Below are 23,861 nucleotides of genomic sequence, written 5' to 3' on the forward strand. Positions count from 1 at the left end.
CATTGGAGTGAAGCAAAAAATTATAAGCAATTCAATTGGTCATGGCATGAATACTGCCAAATTCCCACAATCTTTGGATTTTATGTGCACCGTATGTGCCACAAGAAAATTGATTTTAAGACCCTTTTATCTTAAAATCCTAACTGAACTACTCAAATTCCTTGAAAGCATTCAAGGCGATATATATAGTCTTATCCAACCATTAACTGGACCATTCAGATACTTCATGGTTCCCTTAGACATATCTACATGATGGTCACATGTGTGTCTTTTGTCCACACAAAACCATACTTTTGCTAAAATAATTGCTCAAATTATTAAATTACGAGCACATTATCCTGAACATAGGATACAATCCATTCGAATGGACAATACGGCTAAATTCACCTCACGTGCCTTCAATGATTATTGATGACCCTAAAAATCAAGTCCAGCACTCAGTATCATACGTCCATACTCAAAATAGTTTGGTTGAATCTCTGATCAAGAGAGTCAAGCTCATTGCACGACTATTATTACATAATTGTAACTTACCGACTTCATGTTGGGATCATATAGTCTTACACGCTGGTGACTTAATTCAATTGCGACCAACTGCATATCACACTGCTTCCTCCTGCAGTTAGTACTTGGAAATCCTCCAAGCATTTCCCATCTGCGAAAATTTGGTTGCGCTGTATACGTACCGATCTCACCACCACAGCGGACATCAATAGGCACACACAGTAAATTGAGGATCTACGTGGGGTATCCATCAATCATAAAATACCTCGAGCCCCTCATAAAGGACCTATTTACAGCCCGATACGTTGGTTGTATATTTGATGATAAGTATTTCTTGGTATTAGGGAGATTTCAAGTTCCAGAAAGAATGACAGAAAATCAATTGGATTGCACTCTTTTCCTTATGAGTTTTTCCTATATGTTTTATCATATAAGGTTTTTAATGAACCAATATCCACTTTAATATGATCCAAAGATCATAATTATTGCACTTTAAGCTCATCAATGAGTTTTTTCACTTCTAGATTTCTCATATGAGCTTACAATGAGACAATATCCGATATATGTTATATCATTTTCTTCTTATATTTTTCACTAGGTTTTAAAGTAGTTTTAATGGCATATAAACATAATATTTTCTTCTCATATTTTTTCCACGAGGTTTTGGAGGAGTTGTTAACGTGAAGTTTACAATTACGGATTATTGATTAAGGGAAAGTATTGTAAATAAAATGCTCAATTATCATGTAATTAGAGATATAACTGTATTAGACAGTTAACCCCGGAAAGGCACCCAGGAGCTCAATGAATACAAGGATTGCATTTCTCTTAATCTACTACCAATAATTTCAAACAATATTTATTCGACAACGCTCTCTAGCACGTCCATATCAGTTTTCGTTACAATAAATGGATATTTAGCTAATGATACATATAAGTGACTTCAAAGTAACGGAAAATCCCATCAAATTCTTCGTATGCAGCAACACATCACATCCGAAAAGAAGGAATGATTCACTGTTGAATTGAATTGGAATACTTCGTCAGCAGCAATACGTCACATCCGAAAGAAAGAATTGAATTAAGCAACACCAGCACCAAGTAAGGGTAAGAGTTATTAAAGCAACCAAAGAATGCAGTTAGCTAAGGTTGTTGACAAGAAAGAACAAAAGGCAAGGACGTAGACAGAGATAGATTACTATAATAGAGAGATACATACTCAGCTAGGCTAGGCTAAGCTAAGCTAATGCTGAGGACGTACACTTGAAGAGAGAGGAATCAAGCAAGGGTAGCGCGAGGTTCTCTCTTGCGTCACAGGTTGTGACCGAGAACCTCCAGCAACAAGAATATTATCTGTCTGTCTGTCTGTCTGTCCGTCCTGTAAGCGTGCGTGCGTGTCCTGGGCCTCGAATTGGAGGCCCTGCTGCACAAAGAATCGATTCATTTGCTGCCAATTCTAAAGTCAGTCTGCACCTGTGCTAATGAATAATCAGTGTAGTCAAGACTGCGCCTAAACAAAGAATTAATCTCTTGAGGTTAACTTCTGTGCGTCAGCGATTACCCTACAATGTACGCCAACCACCAAGCGACTTGTCATCCCTAGCAAATCCCTGCCCAGAACCGCGCTGCTCAACCTGTCTGTTGGCGCTACAAGGTAGCCGGATCTTCACTCGTTTTGGACGGAGCTCTGCTGCTGCATCTCTAGTCGGCGGCTCCACAAACTCTTCTCGAGAACTGCTGGAAGTGGAAGATGGATACCGCTTCGGTTTTGGGCCGTGACTAGTCTCATCCTGCTGAGTTGCCAACTGCCGCCGCTTAGAAATGGGAACCATGTCCTCTCTTTCTTCATCAGAAGAGGCAGAGTTTGAGCTCTTCTGGCTCGTATGGACAGAACGGATTGAACAATGATCAGAACTGCCAGATTCTTCCGGTCGATTACTGACCCGTTGTACTTCAGGACGCACCTTCTTCAGCCGCCTCAGAACCTGATGAAAACAAAGTAATTATAGTAGAAACAAAGTGCACACTATGTTCCTAGCAGGAAAACGAAACACGTTAGAATATTGTGGGCTCAATTGGTATCCTTCCTATTCAAGTTCCTCAGTTAAAATTCCAAACTTAGTCTTTGGTTACTAACTAACTTTAGGCTTTAAAGAACTTAAGTGGTGGATAGCTACAGTTGAAAACTGTACTAAATGATAATATAATGTGATTGACTCCATTATATATCTAAAAACCGGACATTCCTGAAAACATTTATATGACACATGGTCGAGGTAGTCAAGGCATCACACTTCTCTAATCAATAGTTTATCGTGCATATTACATATTCTTTTCCCAACAGAACCTATAGACTACCTGAAACAATTGTAACTGACTCTACATGGTAAAAGTAGAAAAATGTGGTTATTGAGATAAATTGGCTTCCTCACTTCCAATATAAATTCTAGATCCTACAGGATGAAAAACATACCTGCTGTTCAGACAAGTTTGATGTCTTTGTGTCAGAAGCAGGTTTGTCAAAGATGGTGGACCTGCGCTTGACACGGAAAATTTCAGATTCAGAACCGGAATTGTCACTGCAGTCCATGGCAGAAGCATTACATGAACCGAGTTCATTACAAGCGTCATCCATGCCGGATGAACTCTTGTCCACAGTGTAAGCTCCTTTGATCATCGATGTGTTTATGACCTGCTTGGGAGTGGAGTAAATCTGGTCAGTTTGTGTGGGACGGACCTAGAAGAGCAAGAATATTACTTAACTGAGGATAGAAATTGGAAAAAAATGTTTCCATACAAGCCTAGAATACCTACCCTTGCTTCTGCAGGCCTCGGTGCCTTATGATGTTCAGAAGATGCCAAAATTAATGCCATAGGAGAACTCTTTCCATCATCAGCAGTAACTGAGCCTGAAATGGCATCTTTATTGTTGCTTAAATCCTGTGTAGTCCCAAAATTTGGGACAGACTCGGCATTAATATCAAAAATTTCATCCTCGTTATATGAGCCAGTACTTCTTTCCTTATCGAAACGGATATCCTCCTCAAAATTTCTTGATAGAGCCTCTAGTTCCTGTATGTCCTCTCTAACATACACAATCCGGTTGGACTTACAAGGGCAGCTCCGCATTTCTTGTTCTGCATTCCAATTAAAATAAACAATTAGCCAACAAAAAAATAAACAAAAAAGCTACAAAAGCAGCAATTTTTAGCATTAATTACCGTGATGTAGGCAAACAGGATCAAAGTTACATCCACACAACACGTGTGTAATGTAGCAATCCCGCCGGCACATGCTACAGGACAGATTTGAATATGTTTTTGGCTTATAGCATATTTGAGAACCCATTTTAGTAAGTAGGCCATGTGCACGACGCTGGACTCGCATCAGCCTCACGAAGCAGGATTTCACACAATATTGGGAATATGGATGATCTGATTTATCCGAGGATTTTGGATCACAGTTCAATAGTTTTTGGGATAGAAGCACAGCAGAACGACAAAGTAGCTCCTCATGTGCAAGCAATGGAGTTCTGTTCAGAAGCGCGTAGCGCTTGCTAGCCAGCGAACCCAGAGGAAACCAATCACCAATAGAAAAATTAACAGCCTCTCCACAATTGAAGCCTGGGTAATTCACGCATTTCTTAGAACAGATAGATATATAATGCAGCAAAGAATTTTTTTAAAAAAAATGTGAGACATACCGTGGCTGAAGCCCGCGTGGTAAGAACGAGGGAAAGTAATGACAAATTCTCCAGGTTTTTGTACAGCTTTATAAACAGGAACATTGTGGTCTAGCAAGATATTTGGAGGGAACATAGTTGTCTTCCCCAGTAGAACATCAAATGCTGCATCCTCTCCATCACCAATCAAAATGTCCTTGTTATATACATACTGGCTAGCAACCCTTTCAAACCCAGGAGCCGCATCGCCTGGTATCCCATACCATGTCTTAAATGCCCCGCAATGATGGTAATTGATGCTGGTCAAATGGTCAAAATGTCAGCCCCCAGCCTTAAAAACAAGTAGGTAATCGATCACAACAAGAGTCAGAATTTTTACCTGTACAAATAGTGGTCTTCCACATGCCATGCAAACATACTGAAGAGCATCCCAATATAAAGCATTGGATCTGTTACTCCCTGTTTTGGATCAGGGTATTCACAGTCATGACATTTGCCATGGTAAAGAGTATACAACATAAATAGGGAACGATTAAATTACTTACTGGGATTGGTGTCTGAAGAAGTCTCAGAACAGAATTGGGGAGCCGTGAAAAATTCTGTAGGCGCATCAAAGAACATCGATAAGGACCATGTAGCAAATATTGCACATGGCACACAACCACAAATACACGGCGAGAGCGAGCAAGAGAAGAGTATTCACCTTGAGGTTCCAGTCGCTTTTCCCTAGTTGATCATGAGGAGAAGAAGAGAAGGCACTCCCATCAACATCGCAAGCATATTCTACGCAATCCATTTTGCCAAAAGCAATTTCACGCCAGAATTCCTCCTCCAAGTACCTAGCTGGGAGACAACTAGCGCTGGAATATTTCTTAGAAAACACCTTGCTGGCCATTTTCTCATAGTCTCTAAATGTGTACTTTCTGCAGAGTCATGCCAATCATGATGAGGTTCGGAACATAAGCTAAACCAATAGTGAATATAGATAGGCAGTGACATACCTTCCACTCATAAAGAAAGTGACTGTATCATCTTCAGCCCATTCAGCAAGACGAAGGGGCTGAACTCTAGTCATGAACTTAAAATTGGGCTGTTCCTTCGTCAGCACGACACCAGCGGGAACAGAAGCGCTTACAGGAGACACGATTTTGCAAATACCTGACATAATGGAAACACAATGGTCGTCATTCAAAAACAATAATAGTCTAGTGAGGCTGTTGGATTGTTCGAGTGATACGTTATCATGAAACAGGTGGTGCTAAAGGGAGCTGTACCAGATTTTGAAGCCTCTGGCGCAATCTTCTGTATATAAGCAATGGGATCCTCGAATTCTTCCTTGGTGGGACAATACACAGGGCACTCTGGTATCTTGTCTATCCATTCAAGGTTGGACATATCGAACTTCTCCACCTTGCGCTTTGCAAAAGGATCCTTGTCCTGAACATTTCCAGGAAAACCTGTACCATTGTTCGAATGCAATCTGACCCCGCAGTTTGCAGGACTCCGCAAGGCATCCCCGCCACTTCTTGCAGCCAGCGCAGGATTGTCACCTGCCTCACTTTGAGCACTCAAACGCATTCTCTCGAGTCTCCTCCGCTTCAAGGTCTCGAGGCCATTCCTGACCTCTGCAGGGAGATAGCTCCTGCCCTCCACCTGAGACAGAGCTAAACGCGTCAATTTTGGATTCGAACATCTATTGCAGCATTGCACATAGGCATTAACCGACAGAGACAGCAGATTCAATCAGCACCAGAAGTTCGGATGCCACAGATTGGTCGCATGTAGTACCAAAAGAGCGGCAACCCGCAACCAAGTCAAAAAGCTGTAGCCATTGAACTCAAACACGGCACATTGGTATTCTAGGAGTTGTTTCCCTACCACGACCATGAGTCGCAATCAGTCAGGCCATCGGATTTTTGCAGCTATCCCTTCTAGTTTTTTTGAAGAACCAAAAGTCTCTACTTTTATGCAAGTAGCAGTTCATAACACTGCCAGGTGCTGCTTAATACACAAAATCAGGTTGCACGCCGTCAAATTGAACGTTCGCAGGCAAGAACAGCAATGGATTCAGGATCAATAAGAACACATAAAAAACCGGCGTGCAGGACCTTGGCAGAAAGGAAAGGAGAAGAAAAGAAGAGACGGGAAATCTTCCAAGCAGACGCGGTCAGAGGGGGCAGCAATTACGCACGTGCGTTATGACCATTGAGCTGAAGGAGTAGAAATCGTCGACAAGGGAGGTGAGAGGTGCCGCAGAAACAAGATGGAAGCCCACACGGCAAGAGTTGTAATTTGAGCAGGAGTATCCGATATACATAACCCAAAAGAAAAAGAAAAGGAAAAGGAAAAGAAAGATAGGCACAGTGGGAAAGAGAAATACCGATCGCCGTACGGGAGAGGGGGTGAAAATTCCATGTGGCTTACGACAGGTGCTGTGCAAAAACTAGAGGAGGAGGAGGTGCTGACTTGCTCCGCCTGCAATCCTAACACGGAAGGAACGAGAGGGGGAGAAAGGAAAGATAAAAAGGTCCTTTTTTCCAACATTGACGGACCGGGGCGGCAAATCAACGAAATTTCCAAATCGGGTTGAGGAAAAAATATGGACGGGCGAGTATGAGCAATTTACTGGTTCTAATTCGCGAGTAATTGTCCGAATTGTTGCGACTTGATTTGAGGTCTTTCGTCAACATGGTGGGAGCTGGAGAGAGAATTTATTTACTAAAAGGCAACAAAACAATGGGTGAGCTGAGTTTATCGAAGAAAAAGGAGGCGAATCCAACAGTGGTGGCAGTAATTAAATAAATTAATTACGGTGGCAACGAGAGAAAGAAGACGAAGGGGCAAGAGAATTAGAATTGCAGCTGAGGCAGGCAGATCTAGAGGGTGCGGCGAGAGAGGCAGAGGGAGGGCGGACTCACCATGTCGCTGGCCGGCCGCAGTCGAACCGAGGCGCCTCTAGGGGGATCCCCGCCGGCTCGGGTCCCACATTCCCTTCCGGAGGCCCCGACGGCCGGGGATCCGAAGCGCCACAGCCACAAGCAGGAAGCCTCTCTCTCTCTCTCTCTCTCTCTCTGTTACTTTCCCGCGCGACGCCGGGCGTGGCGGAGGAGAAAGTGGTGGAGGAGGAGCAGCAATGGAGAGGTCGGCCGCCGCCGCCGCCGCGGGGGAAGGAGTCGACGGGACGGGACGGGACGGGACGGAACGGAACGGGAGACGTGGGTGGTGGTTAGAGCAGAGCAGTACTCCTTGCTACTGGATGGAGTAGTTACCCTATTTGTGGGGGAGGAAAAGAGAGAGAGAGAGATCAAAGCGCAAAAGAAAAGAAAAAGGAAGGAAAGCGCTGCGTACATACCAATATACCATACGGACGGAAGAGAGAGAGGAGAGAGAAACAGACTCTTCTTCGGTTCTTCCTCTCTCTCTCTCTCTCTCTCTTCGTCTGTGGTGGTGGTTGTCCTGCATCCGTGCATCTGCAGTTTTTTCATTCCGGCCTATTCCGATTCCGATTCCTATCCACCTGGCCTCACAGTCACAGCGCGCTAGGAGTAAACTGAAGCAAACATAGTCCAGTCCAGTCCAGTCCAGTCCAGTATGCTGCTGTTGCTATTGCTGTGTGCTCTCTGCTCATGGTTTCGCGGCTGAATATGAATATGCTCGCTCTATTGATTTGCCACCAATTCGAAAACGGCATCCCCAACTGGAAACTATTCCAACTCCGTAAGCGAACATTTATTTTTATTATTATTGCTGTGCTCGATCCAGCATTCATTCATTCACAGGTGGGTTAGGTAGGGTTGGGTCGGTTGCTAATAAATAAAGCTCACCTGGAATAGAACCACTGCACATCAAGCATTCATTAAGTATAGCTACATCTTTAAAGTCTCTATTCAACTCATTATAGCTAAATTTAGATATTTATATATTAAAATTATTCTCTAACAGATCTCTACCACACCATTAATTTTTACCAATCCCCGATCTCACCCCTTCCGCTCTTTATTTCTCAGAAGCGCCTACTCACCCTCTATTCATCTAACAATCATGGCCCCACCCACCCTCCTACGTCCACGCCCGACCGCCATGACATCTCGTGCCCACGACCGGTTGCCTACCCTCCCGTGCCCGGCCCCAGCAATAGTCCTCCTTCGGCTTCTCCCCCACCCGAACCCAGCCTCCTCCCTCCTTCCTCTCCTTTCTTCCCCCTCGTCAAAGCTCACCTCTGCCGAACCGATTATCGTCCGTTGACGAAACCCGAGCTCCACAGTGAGCCTGAGCCTCCTAATCTTCTCCTCGATCTTCACCATCCTACCGAGCTTCTTTTTTACCACTCCATGATGCAGCTCATCGATCGTCCTCGCCGAATTTGAGGCTGCGCTGCCGCTGCCTCCATTGCTGCCTCCTCCCATCTCCACGTCGATCCGCCACCAATGCCGCTCCACTGGCCAGAGCTCCACCACGATGAGCTTCTACGAGGTCCTAGGGTGCTTTGGCGCGTGCCAATTTCGTCCTGTCCCAATGCCGGCCCGTAGTGCAACGGGAGCGCCTCCGCTAGTTAGCTCTATGCTGATCTCCACATATGTATGATAGGTGAGATCCGTCTGTCGATGACATATAAGAGAAACTGTAGGAAATAAGATATCTAGTGTTTGTTGGAGATAAATGAAATTTAAAAGAAGATATTATTAAAAAGATTTTTTATATGAAGGTATAGGGATAAATTTTAGAGAGTCTTTTAAGTGCTCTTAGACCTAAGGTTGACTGCATTTACGATGCATGTCTTTGAATTTAACCGCAAAAACTAAGACCAGGTCAGCTCCATCGTGTAGAGATGGAGGAGGAACGAAAAGGAATGGAATGGTTCAAAGGTACAAAGCGAGCCAGCACAACACGGCCGAAGATGCACAAAGTGTGGCGACTGATGACTACTGGGTCTCCCTCTTCCTCTTTCTCTATGCGTGTGGTGTGCCGTGGATATGACAGCGTCAGAATATGCATGCATCATCATCATGGCTTTCTCTTTTTTTTTTCCTTTTGAGAATATGTTGACTCTTTTTGATCCTTCGCATACATACATGCCACAGGCCAGAAAAAACTCATCACCGTTTCCATTGCGTCGGTACCACATGATTGATATCGATCCAGCCCGTGATGCAGGAGCAAAGACACGTCAACCTCCAAACACACGGCACTTTAATTAATATATATTTCTTTTTCTGCTGTCCAGATTTTCCCTGTTCGCCCAACCTGTTGCAGGCCTAGGAATAAAATACTACTCCCGTGGCTTCGGATAGAGAATTACTTAAAGCCTGACAACAGAAAAACAAACAACCCAACGTCACCGACCTATACAACAACGCTAAAAAAACCAGTCCAACCTAACCCACTAAGTATTTCCACCTAAACAATACAATCAGAATACAAGAAATAGGTTAAACCTATTTTTCCACCAAATTTTAGAGCGGGTCATACGCGGCTCTCCTATCCCGCTGGACACCAGCTCGATAAACAACATCCACAGGCAAAATGAAAAAAACCATAGACAGACAAGTACAAATATAAATGAAGAGAGAGCACCACTTCGGCTGCTTCAGATAGAGGTCACCACCAAATGTTTCGCCTCGTGCGGTGAAGAGGGCGATGGCCGCTATCGGTGGATGAATACCGCAAGCGAAGATCCTGAGGGATCTCTTTGAGATTCGACCGGGGATTGATTCTGGATCTACCTCGTACGTAGGGTTAATGCGAATGTATGGGATTTAGGCGGGACGAATGATCGTCGGCTAGTAGAAGTAAATGCAGAAGGGATTTAGACAGATTCGGGCCGCACGTATGCGTAATACCCTACTCCTGTGTGTCTGATGTTATTAATGCTCTTAGAATGCTTTTCTCTGAATCTCTGTGTTACAAGCTGCTACTATTCTAAATCTTGAGCTTCCTTCTTCAAGTCAAGTCCGATCTGTCTCAACTTCTAATCTTTTCTTTCTACGAAGTGCTCCCCCTTCTTATACTACCGGGGGAAGGCTCTTCAGGGCATACCTAGAACGAGGGCACAAGTTCCCGTAAACCATAAATGGAAAGTAACCATCATGTGTCTACAATTTGATGTTACAGGGGTTGAAAATGCGCCCCTTGTGCGGTCCCGTCGGCCTTTTCACCCCAACTTTAGCAGGTCCAGGGGGCCCACCGGCCAGCCACTGAGTACCTCTTCACGCCCGTCCGGTCAGAGTCGATCTGACGTAGCAGGGCGACAGGCGATATGCTTCGAGCCCATCGACGATATCTTTAAACCGTTTTTCTCCTTGGGCCCTGTGAAGGGTATGCAATGGGACTCGTCGCATTAATTATGCCCACGCCTCCCTGCCAGGCGGTGGCAGGGGCTGACGTATTCAATACGACCGGCGTGGAGGGAGTGGTTGGAAGTAACAGCCCACACTCCGTCTTAAATGCAGCATCGAGCCTCCCACCGATCAACACGTCATCGTGGAGTCCTTGCGGGGTCCACCAGCAAGGAGCTTCTCGGGTTCTTGGGGAACTCTGGGTACTCGGGGACCAACTGTTCTTGGCCCCGAGCACCCCCTCTCGGATCTAGCTTCTCTCGGGTCCTCAGGGAACTATGGGAGCTCGGGGACCAACTGTTCTTGGCCCCGAGCATCCTCTCCCGGACTTGGCTCTTCTCGAGTCCTCGGGGAACTCAGGTACTCGGGAACCGACTGTTCTTGGCCCCGAGCACCCCCTTCCGGAACTGTCTTTTCTCAGGTCGTCGGGAAAATGGCCCCCGAGGGAGGGCGCCACGTGGCACTACGTTGTCCTGGCCTCGGAACTTAGGAACCCCGGTTCCCATATCACCGACAGCCGCCGACGGCACAGGAGAGCCCAAGTCCAGAGGACGGCAGGATGCATCAGTGGTAGTGAAGGAGACCCAGCAGCTGCAATGCTATCCTGATATGTTTAGCCTTGGTATCATTGCGTTGCCCGTGAGACTAGAGATTATGAGGCTTAACGATGATTATGCAGGAAATAAATAGGGACCCAACTTGACCCATGGGTTCAACCCAGAGAAAAAAGAGCTCATTCTAGCTCCATCTAACACGCTCTCATAGCAAAACCAACCTAATCCAGCCCACTCCCCATTCAAAACTAACTCATCTGACAACCCAACCCGCTCAACCCATTTCAAGCTATCCCATTTGTTGGCATAAAAATATGTATCCTCATGCCAACACACGAGCACCTCGTGTGCAATCCGTAGCACCACGCGTAGGGTGTTAAGCAACGGAGATAACTATTGCTCTTTCACAGCAACGAGAGACCAATTTACGAGTAAACCGACAAAAGATAATTAACCCAACAAGTATCACCTAGGAAACCCAGTCTCGCACTACAACAACGATCTTTGTTAGCAAATCGTACTTGGGAGGGACCTCGTCAGGGTACGGTCAGTCGGCGGCTTGTCCTTGTTCATCGAGATCAAGAACAAGTAGCAGCAGGAGGAGGAAGAATGAGGAACAGGACTACAACAGCTATGTAGAAAAATAGTAGATGCATATTGGTATTTGATCAATTGTTGGATATTTCAATCGACCATGACACTCTCATATTTAAAGGGCGGCAAATCTTAGTCGTACAAGATTAAAACTTCTAATTCAAACCGCATAAGACTTACAAATATGATTTAGCTATAACACATAAGTCCAAACTTTCTATAACTAACACCTATTTCCTGTTCAACCACGTAAATTCCCATATATCTACCCGAGTATCATGTATTGTAGTTCGACCTTCTTCGATTTGACTACGTTTCTAATTCGAACATCTGTCCGTATCGCTTGGTCATGGTCGCGGCTAGTATTCATCGATCGGTACTGTTTATGTGATCGGAGATACTATTTATTTAGTCGGAGGTACTATTCATTTGGTCGAAAATACTATTCATATGGTCGGGTGGTCGAGCTACTGTGGTCAAGCGCCTGATCGAGTGTTGTGGACGGGCTGCTGTGGTCAAGCGCCCGCATGCATGTGCTCCAGCATCACGCATCAGCCGCCGCTTTGACCAAGACGTTAATGCCCGCTCTGCTCTGCTGGTTGTTTGCATGCGTTGCTAGCTTGTTGCTTGCATGCACCTTGCTGTAGCAACCAAATACTGTACTCTCTCTTTTATGTTTATCAATGTCATCTAATTAACCGGCCATATTAACACTTTAATTCATCATTAGCTCAACTATTGCACTAACAACTAAATTAGCAAGCCGGTTACTAATGAAATAAACTAATCAAATGAATTAGCTAATAAATACATGATTACTTCTTTTATTCGGCTGATGATCCATATAAGAGCCTAATTAAACAACACAATATCTGATAAAGACTAATTATGACTTTGACAACCGAATTAAACCAGCTAGTAAATAATTTGGCCAATTAATCACTTAAAAATCAAACCGAATTAATTAATCACAATGTCTAATAATTCATCTAATCAAGCACTAAAAACATAACCATACCTAAATTACTTAAAAATATCAATTTTGATCATAACACCATTACTAATTAAATGTTTTACTGGTGTGGACAATTGAGTGCCGGCATCGCATCGCAGCAGCTGCTGGCTCACTCCTTTGGATCGGCTTGCTTGCATGGCAGTTGATGGTACACTTGGCTTTCCCTCGCGCGCTCCACTGATCATGTCCCAAAGGGTAAATAATGGAATGGACGATGCATCGACCGAGGACCTCCCCGGTGGCCACACACGAGGAATCCATGGAAGATACTATCTACCTAGCTTCAGAAATCAAGATTCTCAAGGGAGCATCTGTGCTGCTGGTCACAGACTCACCTTGCTCCTCTCACCACCAAGGGGAAGACCTGGACCTACCACATCTCTGCTTGCTACGTACTGCCCATTCCATTCGGCGTAAACTAAACAAATCCTGATTAGGCATGCATAAAGCCATCTCTAACCGAATACTTTGAAAATTTATCTTCTATAATATTATTATAATATCCCTTAGCATAATTATATATTATTTTATATTTTTGTCATCTCCAACCGTTACTCTATTTTATACATTTTATTATTTTCTATCTCTTTTTAATTTGCAGTCATCTTCTATAAATACGAGAAAGAATTAGCAAATTTAAATTACATATTCTCTCTCCGTCGCACTATAGCAGTAGAGAAACGATTATGCTGGAGGTCGTCTGCGGAGACTCTGGACACTTTAGCATTGGATAACGATTAAAGTTGGCCTAAGCATAAGCTAAAAATGATACGATTGCTGCCTTGGGTTTGTAGGACTGGAGTAGTTTTTTCTTTTGGGCCTAGGATCGAAGTACTACCTCAGTTTGCTTTTAATTATCCTCCGTTTTTTTAAATGTAACCGTCTGTTTTTTCTAAAAAAGTATAGATATTTGAAAATATATGAATCTAATAATATAAAAGTTGTAAATATTTATAAATCTTCTTTAAAAAATATATGATCAAATTAGAAATGATGAGAAATACAAGCAAACGGATGCAGTAGTTGATTCATGGGTCAACCAACCGGAGGGTAAAAGGAAAGCATGCGGTTGCTGTGCCCTGCCGGCTACTACTGCAGAGGAGCAGCAGCTGTGCCATGCGTCACGCCGACGTGTCAACATTTCAGCCGCTGTCTCCCAGACGCGTTGACGTGTTCTCCTCCTCCTCTTCTTCTTCAACCCGTGATCTGAAATTTCTGACCTGACCCGGCAGGGCAAAAAGGAATACCTTGACCGTCAAAAGATAACAATAGGGTGAACAAGTGGAGAAAGGATAATGGGGTTGATTCCTTTGCAGCCCAGTGTTGTTGTGTTCGTTTGAATGCGATGGATCCTGTTGGCTGTAGCGAGGGCCTCCATCTGTTCTCAAGGTCACTGCCACCACCTCACCTGGAGCAGTGCAGAGCTCAGATGAGAGAGAGAGAGAGAGGGAGATCAGTATTCAGTACACTAGTCTGGGCCGTCGTCAGCTAGGGAGCAAATGCAAAACCGGCGCGTCAGAGAGCAGCATCGATCCATCGAATTCAATCAATCACCTCTGTTGCTGCCATGCTTTTGCTGCTTTCTCCGAGGCCCTATTTGTTTATTTTGGCATAATTTTCAGTGATTTTTAAAGTGCTTCGAAAGGTGTCAGCAGGTGGGCGAAGCCGGAGCCGGCATGTTCGCCCGCTGGGCCGAGTGTCTTATTGCTGAGATACTGCAAATCCACTAATCCAACAATTTCAGTCCATTTTCCTACTTTCTGCCTTTACGGAGTTTGCTCTCTCTCTCTCAATGTACAACGGGGCTTTATAATCTAGAGGACCTTTTACATGAATGTACAACGGGGCTTTATTTAGTTGGGCTCAACATGCCCTTTACGACTTGCACTGTTGTCACTCAGTAAGCACTCACTCTGTCTGAGCTACTACTTCAGTTACGCGGCCCATTTACACTTTCCTTTTCTCCCCCTACCGAATCCCAACTACACACTAGGCCTAAGTAATTTTGTGTTATCCTGCAAGAAAGATACTAAATACAGTAAGTCGTACAAGACAGCACCAGCAAGAAAATCCCATTATCAACATCCATGGGCCATCTCCAAGCAACTATTGGCTCTCACTCAGTAGCTAGGCAGCTGCAATCTTGTAATCTTCATCCATTTCCTTCGTTGCCAGCCGGCGCTGAAGCTGATTATATTGTTTTCCGTGTCCACAACCGTCGTCGCTCTGTCATTGCAGAAAGATAGATAGATGGATGGATGGATTATACACACAAAAACACACAGCAGCGTCAGAAGAGGGAGGATCTATCAATGAGGTGTGGAGGGAGAAAAGGACACACCAGCTAGTTGCTTGCTAGCTAGCTCGGTACAATACATATACATGCATGGATGCACTCGATGGATCGGTATCATCTTATCTGCTAGCCGCATGTTGAGAGACTGACTCGTGTGGTCTTCTGGGGTTCGCTCGCCCGCCTGCCTGCCCAAACGTTCAGATTGTTTTGCAGTAGTAATATTTTGCTTTGCAGATGCATGGTAGGTACGGTGGGACTCATCTCATTCTCATCTCGAGTTAGCAAACTGATGAGATCGATGCTGATCCAAAAGCAAGCTAAGGCAACCAACCCGGGAGCCGGGAGCAGTTCCACTTCAGTTTCAATTTCTATCCAACACATCTCCATCTCCATCTCCAATTGCTAGCTTAATTTTGATTTCCCGGCTACCTAGCTAGATGTATATATATAATATAATCCTTAACCACCTTTCCTTCCTCTCGATCGTCAGTCTGACTCATCTCTAGTGCATGCGCGCCTTGACTAGTTCACTTAATTATGCGTTATTACTGACTTTATTCATCAGTGCTACCTCCACAATGTTATATATATATATATATATATATATATATATATATATATATATATATATATATATATATATATATATTAGCATATATATCATGGAGCACACGTCGGTTAGCACTCAGCACCGATCGATGGATGGATGGATCAAGCATGAATTATCCAATCAAACAAAGAAGCACGCATGACATATATATCACATGCGGTGCAGTATCCAGCACATGCATATGTTGCATGTACTGTACTTCTTCAGTTGTACGCATGCACTCCATTAAGGATGAAAACAATAACCCAGAAATGAATACAAAGTCAGAACTGTCCGAGTATAAAAAATAGATCTATCAAAGCGAAAACATGTTGGTACGTCGTTCAAAACGGGAATACCGAACCATCATAGCTGTAAGGATGAAGATGCGCAGGTGGTTGAAATGGCTTTTAAAACCTTTTCAACTAGAAACTAGAGATAATTAACCAATCTTAACCTAAATGTGTTTTAGTTTCTATTGCGGCCTAGTTCTAACTCTAATCTAACTCGATTTTTAGCACTCTCCACTAATCCTCGTTTCAACACCGATATAAAAGTGTATCTTCTTTTGATCCTTGCAACAATTAAGTTATCCTTATGTAGTAGTACTTCTCCACTCTAGTTTGAAGGTAACACATCTTTTTCTTGGGGCTTCAACAAGTCTCCACCTTGGAAGTTCACCAACAACACCACTAAGCCATCTCAGTGAAGAGTAATAAGCTAAAAGCCTCACTTAACCTAATCTAAGTCATAGAGGGGGATGGATACATACTAGTAGCTAATCTCCTAGTACAAATAATACCTTTAATCTTCAATTAAGAACTTGAAAATATTGCTTGAGTGTTTGTCTTGCTCTTGACTCTTCAAATAACCATATCAACTCACCAATCAACCAAGAGAGCCATAATAGACCCGATATGGGGGTATTTATGGCCACCGACAAAAAAAACTAGCCATTACCCTCTCGACTCTAGAGAGATCAGGGCACCGAAACTTTCGGTGGACCACCTAAACATCCGGTGAGTAGAGCTGCAGAGACCTACAACCTTTCTATGTAAAAGTTAAGTAAAAGTCCGGTGTACAAATATGCAGCACATTAAGCAGAGTATAATTCAAATGGTGCACTGCAGTGCAGTGCAGGGCAGGGCAGTGCTAAAATGACACTTTGGGAGGTGCATGTCAACAGGTCGACATGCGCGCGTATACAAATAGCCAGTCGATATGGGAAATGTGTGAACGACTGATTGGTTAGTAGTTTCTTAATTTTGCTGTCCGTGTACTTAATTTATCTTTCTTTTTAAGCTGCAAGAAAGTTCCATGGGTGTGACTTTTTAACGGCCGGTGACAAGAAAGTAATCACCACACCGAACCGCAGCCAAGACTCAGCCAACTTCAGAGAGCACTACGCGTAGAGCAACCATAGGAGATAGGATGATAGAAAAAGATCGATCAGGACGCATTGCTGACGAAGAAGGTCGAACGAAATACTTTTCAACAAGCTCTCGCATGCATGCATATATGCGCGGCAGATCTCAGTCTACGTGTTATTACACCTACTCTGTATTTAAATTGTATGTGCGGTGTTTAAATGTAATTGTGATTCGACTTCAATTCTTACCGTGAATCATGTTCCTAGCTTGTACGCGTAATCTATTGACAAATTAGCAATCCTCCAGCTCGCTTTGATAAATCAACGTGATGTCACTGATTCTTAATTGTGCAGAGTGCAGTGAATGGTGGGTGTATACGACATATATGTACACTTGCAAATTAGAAATTACACTTATATAAAATTTCATTTAAATTTTTAGGTTTCAACATAATTTTTGTGCTAAGTTGTTTTTTCTCCGATGGAAATTTTGTCTGTGCTGAGTTGATTGGTGGATGCATGCCGTCCTTGCATGGTGATCCCCTTCCATCCACAGAAGCCATTTTCCCCTATCATATCCCAATCCTAAGAAAATGGGAGTAAGAGAAATATATAGAAACAAGTTAAAGATGGTGCATCGCACATACGACACCAATAATAGACAGGTGCAGCTAGCAAGCAGAAAGAAAAGAGAGAGAGAGAGATCATATTCATATCGAAGGGAGAACTGCTTGGATGCGCTTCAATCTTCAACACATATACTACGCGCGTTTCATGCTAGCAGCCATGTCAAGTGCTGCTCTTGTGCTGATGGTCACCAGCTGGGCTGTGCTTCTAGCCGTCGTCGCGGCCGCGCCGCCGGTGCCGTTCCAAGCCCGCTACATGCCGCTGTTTGGCGGCGACAACCTCGTCCGGTCGCTGGACGGCCGCTCCGTCCGCCTCAAACTCGACGCCCACACCGGTAATATAATAATGTTACTCTTTCTGCAGCTAGCTTCTTGTGTTGGAAACTTGAACTACTCTGCCCTGTTTTCGTTTTCTTTACACTTTAAGCTGGTGAATATGGTACTCTTTTAATTCCGTTATCTGTGCTAATAGAATCCGGGGAAAACCCAATGACTAGTAAAAAAAGAGCTTCTTCTTCTTCTTCTTGATCACTATATATATGCATCGATCAATTGATTGGTTGACGATGGATTGATCGATCAGGCTCTGGATTCGTATCCAAGTCAGCGTACCGCCACGGATTCTTCAGCGCCTCCATCAAACTGCCCGACGATTACACCGCCGGTGTCGTCGTCGCCTTCTACGTACGGACTCACGTTGTTAATTTAACCGCCTAGCTTCTCAATTACTCCATGCCTTACGTTCTCCAAATAAATCAAAATTAACCGTGGGTGCGTGTGCATAATAATTCAGCTGTCCAACGGCGACGTGTTCCGACGCAACCACGACGAGGTGGACTTCGAGCTGCTGGGCAACCGCCGCGGCCACGAGTGGCGCGTCCAGACCAACATCTATGGCAACGGCAGCACGTCCCGCGGCCGCGAGGAGCGTTACCTCCTCCCCTTCGACCCCACCCTCCGTCCACACGCCTACGCCGTCGCCTGGACCGCCAACGCCGTCATCTTCTACATCGACGGGACACCCATACGCGAGGTCGTCCGCGTAACGGCCATGGGCGGCGACTTCCCCGCCAAGCCCATGTCCGTGTACGCCACCATCTGGGACGGCTCCGCCTGGGCCACCGACGGCGGCACGTACAAGGTCGACTACGCCTACGCGCCCTTCGCCGCCGATTTCTCGTCACTCGTCGTCCTCGGCTGCCCCGCCATCGACGAAGAAGTCGGGAACGCGGCGGCCTCGGCAGAGTGTGAAGTGGAGCTGATGACGGCGGAGTGCCCCGTGATGACCCCGGGCAAGCGCGCCGCCATGCGCCGCTTCCGGCGCCGGTACCTCCTCTACACCGTGTGCCACGACAGGTTTCGCTACAACGGCACCATCTTCCCTGAGTGCGACGCCGACGGCACCGACCGCGACGACTTCCACGCGTGGGGCGAGTCCAAGCGCGTCACGCCGCGCCGCCGCGGGTACAAGGAGCGCGCGGCCGTGGCCGGCCGGCCGAGCACGTGGCCCGTCGGAGCCCTACGTGCAGACTGATATATATACTCATATTCATAGAGAGATCTAGATATTCTCTCTCTCAGGGTCGGTCGTTAGGTTTTGATGGCTCCAGTAAAAATTAGATGCAGTAAAAATTGTATCTTTTTTCTCTTTTTTTTTTTTGCTGCCAGATGCATGCTGTCTAGAAAACATGATATCAAGAACGTATTGAAAATGGAAAAAACATATTAGCAGTTGAAAACTAAGTGCAAAGCTATAAAATAGCGAATTAATTTAAAGAAATATTACCAATTATCACATGTAATTCGAAAGAATTTGTATCCTCAACTAGTCAATTAATGGTTTACTGTAAATCTGCAATGGATGAGCAACCTTAAAACTTAGGTTGGGGACAGCTCGAGGAAGATGATCACGCGTCAGGTCAGACGTTAGACATATCTTTGTTTTAGGAGGAAAGGTAGGGATGAAATAGGCGAATTGGGTCTGCAAGCGGCGGAAGCCGATCGTCTAAGTCATCGAGTCATTTATTAGGGCCCTTACAATTTGCGTTGATGTCGCTATGTCCATCATTGAATTCGATCGTAGTCGAACAAAATAAGCAAGATTGTACAAGGGAAAACAATTCTATTGACATGTTGCGAAGGAAGCAAAGTAGCAAAGCAACTTCTTTTGAGCCGGCCAAATGCCAAAAACTATGCAAGATTATGTAATACCAGTCGTCGGTGGATTAGAATTTAGATTGCTATGGTTTATCAGATCATATGTGTATATCTATATAGAGGCCTCCTAGGCTTTGGGGGCCGGGGCGGCCACCCCTCTGGGGCCAGCCCTGCATGCCATGCCATGCCATGCTTGAGGCATCGAATCGGTAACGCAAGGGAAGGGTCGTGGGCCTCTTTGTCCAACATGGTCCACGGGGGAAAGCAGCAGGCCCTGACCCGCACAACAGAGGAGTACATACTCTGGAACCAACGGTCGGCTAGTGGAGGAGAGGAGAAGCGGGCGCCGGCCGGAAACGCACGCCTTCGTCGTCTCGCCCTCCGTCCATCCAACAACGGTCATATTACCGTTGTACAGCCACGCCACCATCCCAACCAACCCTTTAAAGCCACGTACATCCCCACGCGCCTCTCCCCACCTCCCCCCCTCTCTCATCATCGTCGTCTCCTTCCTCGCGCCGCCGCTTCAGCAGCAAGAAAGCACCGCGCCGATGGAGACGCCGCTGTCCACCAGGCGGATCACCCGCTCGCTCGCCGCCGCCGCCCGTCAGTAGTCCTCTGTCCCGTCTCTTCGCATCCTGGAATTCCCCCGCTCTCTCCAAGATCGTTTCTGATGCTTTCTTTTTCTGTGTTTCCTGACGACGTCATCTCTCATTTTCCCCAGAGAAGAGCGCCGCCGACTCCGCCACCCGCTTCTCCAGGGCCAAGAACGCCGCCGGGGAGCGCGCCGCGCTGCACGACATCACCAACGACTCCCCAATCGTCGGCCTCGCCGCGGGCGCTCTGCACGCCGCAGCTGACAAGACGCCCGCATCCACCGCCGCCAAGACCCGCCCCAGGCCCCGCCGCACGCCCGGCTCCGGCGAGGCGCTCCTGCGCGGTCAGGTCAAGGCGCTCCTTCACAAGGTCGAGGAGGAGCAGGGCTGCGCCGCCGCCGCTCTCGTCAGGCCCGCGCGCATCCAGGCGCTCCTCGGCGTCTCCAGGTCGCCCGCGCAGCTCCTCGCGCCCACGCCGGCCAACACGCCGCAGCTCGGCCCCGTCTCTGCTGCCAGGGAAGGCCTCCTGCTGCCTGATGGATCGGCGGTGATGCCCTGCGTCCTCGAGAACGTGGAATTGCTGCTTCCGAAGCTGCAGGTAATTTAATTGTCCATTCAACAAGAACTCAAAGCTGGAATCTTTTTGGTTTTTTAGTTCATCATGCGTGGTGCAACTGTGATCCAAGATTTCTGTTCCGAGTAGTAATTTCCAATTTCAATCAAGATAGGTCTTCTTGGTCTGAATCTGATGTAATGATGCACAAGTTTGTGTAGGATCTCATCTATCTTTATTCTTTAGGCTTCTTGCTGCACAGACATGTTTGTTGCAATTCTGCATCACCTAGTGTCTGATACGTTTGATGCAAGGGTTCTTCCAGCTTGTTACAGAATTCCTGTTGCGTTCGTTAGATCATAGCAGTAAGTAGTAATCATTCTTGGTACATGACACATTGTCTCTGCATTATTACCAGTATCTTGGGTTCAGAATTGCACGTTTATCTGTATCCTCTAATCAGCACAACCTGTGCCTTCAGCTTGTTGAGCACAGTAGTTACTGTTGCACTTGGTCCTGAGCTCCTTTGCTCCCTTTCTTATGCAGGTCATTGCAGCTTCCCTACCGCCGCCGGCTGCAGAGGAAAACCTCGGCGAGTCCCAGCTGCACCGTGCCCTGGTGTTCGATGACTCCCCTGGGAAATCCGACTCGTCCCATGGGTCGGTCGTCTCGTCGTCCCTCACGTTCCATGAGAGCAGCAGCGGTAGATACACGGGCAAGTCATCGTCGTCTGAGGACGACAGCTCCTCGGCGTGGTCCATTCAGGCCCATGCCAGCTCCGAGAAGGGTGATGAAGAACTCGGCGAAGGCACCGTGGAGGAGCTGGGAGAGTACACGGAAGAGGAAGAGTGGGGAGAAGACAGTGATGATGACTGCTTCGATGATCTGTGCGAGGAGATGAGCAGGATGACTGTGTTTGATGAAGAGGAGAAGGCTGGGCTGCCGCAGTTCGAGGGGAGGCACACCCGGTTCGTCTACAACAGCGACGACGAGATCGAGAGGGACGAAGTGGTGGATGCAGCTGAGGCAAGGGCGGAGCTTGGCGCCTTGGTGCTCAGGGGCCTGCCGGTGCCGGAGGGGAGGCATCTGCGCTTCCACGAGGAGGAGGATGATTAAGCATATGCATATAACAGCTGTTCAGATTTGGTATCTGCAGTGGTCGTCATTCCCTGACACCAACCAGCATTCTTTTGGGGTCTCTGTGCTCTGTTTCTACATTCTGGTTCTGTTTGAACTTTGGATTCATATTTCAATTCTTCAGAGAACACACATTGTCTTACCAATTCAACTCAGCATATCTCTAGTTACTGACAAACCAGCAGCATTTGTTGTCCGAATTTCTGCTCCCAAGAGAGGAAACGCATTTCTGCTCTGTGTACTCATCAAACTTATTTGTTTGCGGTCATGGGTGTAAACGTAATCAGGTGGAGATTATTTTGTGTTGTGCAGTCAACTTCATTGCCCTTTCCATGTTATTCAGATATCAAAACAACAGGATCAACTGACCCAGTCGAGCAAAAGCAAGATTAGATATCAAAACAGTTTTTTAGCTCAGCTTTCGGATCCAAGAACTAACCATGACTGCAGGGCGATAGATCGACAGATAGGACAGAAAGCGACATCTCCAGATGGCCTGTTGACTCTCAGTTTGTTTCTTGTGCTTAGTTTCCTGTCATCGCCAAGCTTGGTCAATTCTCTGACTGTCGTGGTTTGCACAAGCTAATAAAAATCGGATAGCAGGCTGTAGCGGATTGCCATCTTGATAGCGGATAGCAAATATTTGAAATCCGATATAGCGGGTGTTAAGTTCTAGTAGCGATATTTGAAAAGAGGAAATTCTCAATACAAACAAGTCATTAAAATGCAAAGGTGTTGCATTCAGATCAGGATCAGACGAATGAGATTCACTGTTTGCACATTTGCACCGAATGATTTGTTTACATAAAAAATTTCCACAGTTGAAAAATACCTAATTTTTGTGTAACATTGTATATATATTATAATTTCCTCCTATTATAAAAATCTTGCAAAATAGATTAGTCAATTAAAACCTAGACTTTAGAAACATACAACTCCCTACCGCTATTAAACTTGCTCAATTCTCTTACTTTTGTGGGTTTCATAAGCTAATAAATATTGGATAGCGGGGTTGTAACTAATTGCCATTAGGGTAGCGGATAGTAGATAATAGGTGATATATCGAGCGTTAAGTTCTAACAACGGTATTTAGCGAACACCTAATTTAGAGAACGTCCTATTATAAAAATCATGCAAAATAGTACATAACTAGTACATGCAACAAGGTAATAAGACAACAAAAGTTTAAATTTTAAATAAATAATACATTAGGAATGAATCGCTACCATGACTAAATAGCGCTTGTAAGACTGTTTTAGCAGCCACTAAGCTTCAATCCGTTATTTTTGACCGCTCTCTTGTATCGATAGTTTTATACCCCGCTGCCGCAAATCCATGCTATTTAGTACCTGGGGTTGCATGCCCAAGCAGACATCGTTGTTCATGCATTTCACTATTAAAAACATTATACCGATATTGACCTCGTACCGTTAGATAGTTTCCCTAAAATTGCGATGTTCTCTTTAGGAAACTAAAATCGCTCACAGACTGCGAGCTGAATAGCAAGGTAAAATTTGACACTTAAACCACAATGTGATTTTTTAGAAGTAAAATTGCATCAAACCATGAATAGCATGGCATACTTGCATCTTGGAAAGATTTTCGTAGTTTTCCTCTAAAAAAAAGTGTTCCTTGAACGAAACTAAAAGCGGCGTCAAACAATGAGCTATAGCTCATGGTTTAGTCAAAAAATGACCATGAGCAGCCCGCGTACTTCAATCTAGAAACACTTTCAATAATATACCACTAACTTTAATTTTTTTTGTCACGACGCAAAACTTGGCCTGAAACCACGAGCTATACCATGATATGAAAATTCACAAGTAAAGTTGCAACACAACATGAGTACCAAGG

General features: G+C 45.4%; 2 protein-coding genes across 5 annotated transcripts; one reads left to right on the forward strand and one right to left on the reverse strand.

Moving 5' to 3' along the window:
- Positions 1-1,502: 1,502 nt before the first annotated feature.
- On the reverse strand, positions 1,503-7,517 carry LOC133903063 (lysine-specific demethylase JMJ706-like). Of its 2 annotated transcripts, none has more exons than XM_062344409.1 (11): positions 7,105-7,517; positions 5,461-5,839; positions 5,188-5,344; positions 4,890-5,109; positions 4,732-4,785; positions 4,566-4,645; positions 4,208-4,485; positions 3,726-4,127; positions 3,319-3,641; positions 2,978-3,196; positions 1,503-2,489 (listed from the first exon to the last, which is right to left on the reverse strand). In XM_062344409.1, the coding sequence occupies exons 1-11, from the start codon at positions 7,105-7,107 to the stop codon at positions 2,067-2,069; spliced, it is 2,538 nt and encodes an 845-aa protein (XP_062200393.1). In that variant the 5' UTR covers positions 7,108-7,517; the 3' UTR covers positions 1,503-2,066. The 2 variants fall into 2 exon arrangements, with proteins under 2 accessions (XP_062200393.1, XP_062200392.1); XM_062344408.1 differs by having other exon boundaries at positions 2,978-3,241.
- Positions 7,518-17,536: 10,019 nt separating this feature from the next.
- LOC133903365 (probable xyloglucan endotransglucosylase/hydrolase protein 28) lies at positions 17,537-22,323 on the forward strand. Of its 3 annotated transcripts, none has more exons than XM_062344709.1 (3): positions 17,537-17,899; positions 20,446-20,915; positions 21,417-22,323. In XM_062344709.1, exons 1-3 carry the CDS (start codon positions 17,674-17,676, stop codon positions 21,984-21,986), a joined length of 1,266 nt encoding a protein of 421 aa, XP_062200693.1. In that variant the 5' UTR covers positions 17,537-17,673; the 3' UTR covers positions 21,987-22,323. The 3 variants fall into 3 exon arrangements, with proteins under 3 accessions (XP_062200693.1, XP_062200695.1, XP_062200694.1); XM_062344711.1 differs by lacking the exons at positions 20,446-20,915; positions 21,417-22,323 and adding exons at positions 18,148-18,248; positions 18,358-19,191 and having other exon boundaries at positions 17,558-17,899; XM_062344710.1 differs by lacking the exon at positions 17,537-17,899 and adding an exon at positions 19,291-20,327.
- Positions 22,324-23,861: the final 1,538 nt, after the last annotated feature.

Source organism: Phragmites australis, chromosome 21 (assembly GCF_958298935.1).
Source record: "Phragmites australis chromosome 21, lpPhrAust1.1, whole genome shotgun sequence".
In the NCBI taxonomy this organism is placed as follows: domain Eukaryota; kingdom Viridiplantae; phylum Streptophyta; class Magnoliopsida; order Poales; family Poaceae; genus Phragmites; species Phragmites australis.

What these genes read in the sequence shown, in the direction of transcription:
- LOC133903365 (XM_062344709.1), top strand. Translation starts at nt 17,674, where the DNA reads ATGCGCTTCAATCTTCAACACATATACTACGCGCGTTTCATGCTAGCA. An exon ending in CAAACTCGACGCCCACACCG is followed by an intron (nt 17,900 to 20,445) that starts GTAATATAATAA and finishes CATTTTCCCCAG; the next exon opens with AGAAGAGCGCCGCCGACTCC. An exon ending in TGCTGCTTCCGAAGCTGCAG is followed by an intron (nt 20,916 to 21,416) that starts GTAATTTAATTG and finishes TTTCTTATGCAG; the next exon opens with GTCATTGCAGCTTCCCTACC.
- LOC133903063 (XM_062344408.1), bottom strand. An exon ending in ACTTTCTTTATGAGTGGAAG is followed by an intron (nt 5,110 to 5,187) that starts GTATGTCACTGC and finishes ATGACTCTGCAG; the next exon opens with AAAGTACACATTTAGAGACT. An exon ending in TCCTGTTTGCCTACATCACG is followed by an intron (nt 3,642 to 3,725) that starts GTAATTAATGCT and finishes ATTGGAATGCAG; the next exon opens with AACAAGAAATGCGGAGCTGC.